The following is a 3,570-nucleotide window of genomic DNA, read 5'->3' as shown; positions in this document are numbered from 1 at the left end:
GAGCTGATGTCTGTGGAGGCTACAGAACCCACCAAAACCCAGTGGAGCTTTTTCTTGGTGGCACACTGCACACTGGAGGAGAGCTCTTCTCCTCCCAGTGGTCTACGCTTTACCTCCAAAGGGCACCAACAGAAAATGGAACTGGAAACACTTTTATTGCAGGGTATAATCACTTCCATTCACAACATTTAGGAGAACCTGGGGGTTGGTTTCAAGGTGATAGATGCTCAGGCCATGCCACATCCTCTGGGCTGGTGTTCCCTCCCAACAGAGCTGGGTATGTGCAGAGAAGCCTAAACAAAGCACGCATGCAATGCTCCTCTCTCCCGAGGGACGGCCCTGAATTTGCATCGAGCTCATGGCAGTGTTCCCCAGAGGAAGCAGAGCTGAGCAAGGCACAGAGACCCCCCAGGGCATGGCGAACATCCCCCTGCTCCCCAGGACCAGAGCTGTTCACCTGAGGGACCCCAGGTTGCTGTTTGAGGACTTCACATTCTGCTGAGCTGACAGATGGCATTCATAAGGGATATGAAAGTGACGATGAGCTAAAGATAAAAAAAAAAAAGGATGTGGCCAGATTCTTTCACAACAATCCTCGCAGCAAACTTCTGCTTCCCTCCAGGGTCATTTCCAAGCAGGACGCTGGGGTGCCCTGCTCTGCTTCCCGGTCTGTGCAACGAGAAGCTCAGGGTAAGAGCAGGCTGCCTGGAAGGCTGAGAAGCAGCTCCCTCCTGCAGGTAGGAGCACATGGGGGACCCAGAAGCACAAGGGGGACAATCACTCCTTGTGTCACTGGCACTTCTCTGTGCCCGGTGCTTAGCCCACCCCGGGCTGCACCAGGAGCTGGGGGAAGGAGCTGAGCTGTGGGATGCAGGGAGGGCAGAAGGAAGATGGGACCCCAGGGACTGGAAGCCCAGATGACTGTCCCAGTTAGGCTAGTTAGATACAGAAATACTTCTGGGATGAAGCACGCAGGTGGCAGGACAGAAGGGGAAGCCACGGGGGTTAGGAGGGCAAGCTGGACGGTATCTTTTCTATCTGCAAAGATTAAAGGTGCTCCTCAGACATAGTGGTGGAAAGCAAGGGCTTGAAACTGCTCTGGCCTGGGGAAGGATTTGGCCCTGTACTTCGTGGTCCTAAGGTGGGATGAAGAATCTCTCCTCTGAGGGAGCAGTGGGGACTCGGAGCAGGGACACGCAGGACATACCTGTGCGTCCCTCCTGTGCAGCACGGCTGTCTCGAGCATAGACTCCTGGCAGCAGCACAACGAGGCTGGGCACTGATCCTCTGGGATGGGCTCACTTGTCACAGGTGTTCATGTGGCTGAAGCTCTGGACACTTGTTGACGTGGGAAGAGATCGACAATCCCTCCCAACCTGCCCAGAAGGGTTGTTCACTCCAAGGCGATGAGAAGGGTGGATTTAGATCCACAACGAGATGCTTTCCCTTATTCGTGGTATCACCCAGGAGTACTTCTAGGCATCTTCCTCCAGAGCAGCACAGAGGGGCTTCCTCATCCCTCGCACTGCCTGGGGCTATGTAGCACCTCAGCATCCTTTTGTGCTCCAGCAGGGAAGACAAGATGCAGACCATGTGGGTGATGTTGATCTGCTTAGCCGGAGGGCAGCTTGCGTGTGCCACGCTCTGCAAGACTTACGGCACCATCCCGGGCATCCCAGGGGCACCAGGCCAGCCTGGCAGCAATGGCAGAGATGGCCAGAATGGCCCAAAGGGTGATCGAGGTAAGGAGTAGGCTGCAGGTGTGGAAAATATCATCTTACAAACACCAAGAGCAGAAAAAAAAAAAAAAGAAAAAAAAATGTGGTGAAAAGCATACGGCTGGGGGGAAAGTGGTACAGCAGACACCACTTTATACAAGGCCCTTTGAGGTGTTATCAGGCACAGGTGATGCTCAGAGACAGAAGGGGATGGGCAGACAGGAACACCATGAAGAGAACACCGTGAGGGACCTGGGGATGGAGGGTGTACACGGGCAGAGAGCAAGGGGAGCCATGCCTGCGAGGTGGGCAGGGGTTTCCACTCACCCACACCCCAGCACAGGTCCCTGTGGTTTCCTTCACAGCGTCCCCTCTGCGGACCCACGGGGCTCAGCTGTGACCACAACACCTCTTCCTCCTGCTTTTTAGGTCCCCCTGGCCAGGCGGAGGACGAAGGAGAAATTGGGGAGAAGGGGGACCCAGGAACACCAGGCCACCCCGGGAAGATTGGCCCCAGGGGCCCCACAGGTTCAAAGGGACTGCAGGGCCCCATGGGACCCCCCGGCCCCCAGGGAGACTCTGGGGACTACAAGGCCACCCTCAAGTCCGCCTTCTCAGCAGCCAGGACGATCAGCATCTTCCCACGCCGGGAGCAGCCCATCCGCTTTGACCGCGTCATCACGAACGAGAAGGGTCACTACGAGAACCGCTACGGCCGCTTCACCTGCCGCGTGCCGGGCATCTACTACTTTACCTACCACGTCACGTCCAAGGGCAGCCTGTGCCTCAGAATGAAAAAGGGCCGGGGTGGCAGCAAGGGCGACGTGGTGGTGACCTTCTGTGACTACGTGCACAGCAGCTACCAGATCACCACCGGCGGTGTGGTGCTCAAGATGGCAGCGAACGAGTCTGTCTGGCTGGAGCCAACGGAGAAGAACGCCATCGTGGGGATCGAAGGGTCTGACAGCATCTTTTCCGGCTTCCTGATCTTCCCTGAGGCTTAGCCTGCTGAAGACATCTCCCCAGACGCTCTCTGCAGCCCTTGCCCTACCGCTGGCGTCCCCCACCAAGGAGCAAGGACTCCCCTGGAGATGACTCTTTGCTCCAGATTCGGTGCCCTAAGTCTTTTGTTGCCAGTCTTGCACATTAAATGATGGCTCGTGCTGCTGCTGGTCCCCTCCTGCCTGGGGTTTGCTTCTTTCCCTATCTTTGAGCCTGGCCCTGGGGCTTTCCCAGCCTGCGGGTTTGGTTTGGGAGGAGGGGACGGGAAAGCAGCCTCGAAAATCACACAGCTCACCCACTGGCCCAGGGACCAAACAGGCAGGACTGCGGCCACGGGGCACCCATGTCAAAGTTGGGGTGCAAAACAGGCACTCTGTTTGCTGGGACACAACAGGCTGGGTACAGGAGGACTGCAGGCAGGGCCCTCACCCTCCTCTGAGCAGGAGGCTCCGGGTGAAGCTGTGCCTGGCCTCCAGCAGGCATTCAGCTGCTGCACCTCGGAGCTGACACCTCACACAGCACCCAAATACCCAGGCCAGCCCCACTGCTTCCCAGGATGCTGCTCCCTGCGCCCCAAGGTGCAGCCTGCACTCATTAGCATCTCATCGCTGCTAAGCGTGGCCGGTCAATTAATGCTGCAGACCGCGCTGCCTCCTTTTACGGAGGCATGCAAATTCCCTGCCCAGGGTTAAGAAAACCGAGGAAGCCTGGTCCCCTAGGCAGAGCAGTGCCTGTAAAAGCGGGTTGCCGGCAGCCCCCGGGCCTGCCACGCCACGCAGGGACCCGCGGTGGTGTGTGAAGCTGGGCCGGAGCAGGCGGCTCGCTCAAGGACGTGTTTTTGGGGGGTTCT

At 57.8% G+C, this 3,570-nt stretch overlaps 1 protein-coding gene across 4 annotated transcripts; it reads left to right on the top strand.

Moving 5' to 3' along the window:
- Window positions 1–578: 578 nt before the first annotated feature.
- C1QB (complement C1q B chain) lies at window positions 579–2,900 on the top strand. 4 transcript variants are annotated; one of them, XM_080564261.1, is made up of 3 exons: window positions 579–737; window positions 1,573–1,742; window positions 2,148–2,900. In XM_080564261.1, exons 2-3 carry the CDS (start codon window positions 1,583–1,585, stop codon window positions 2,720–2,722), a joined length of 735 nt encoding a protein of 244 aa, XP_080420387.1. In that variant the 5' UTR covers window positions 579–737; window positions 1,573–1,582; the 3' UTR covers window positions 2,723–2,900. The 4 variants fall into 4 exon arrangements, with proteins under 4 accessions (XP_080420387.1, XP_080420388.1, XP_080420389.1 ...); XM_080564262.1 differs by having other exon boundaries at window positions 581–737; window positions 1,570–1,742; XM_080564263.1 differs by having other exon boundaries at window positions 587–690.
- The last annotated feature ends 670 nt before the right edge of the window (window positions 2,901–3,570 follow it).

The sequence above is a fragment of the Anser brachyrhynchus genome (assembly GCF_964034855.1).
Source record: "Anser brachyrhynchus genome assembly, chromosome: 21".
In the NCBI taxonomy this organism is placed as follows: domain Eukaryota; kingdom Metazoa; phylum Chordata; class Aves; order Anseriformes; family Anatidae; genus Anser; species Anser brachyrhynchus.
The sequence above is the reverse complement of the archived record's forward strand: the minus strand, read 5'-3'. Positions and strand labels throughout refer to the sequence as shown.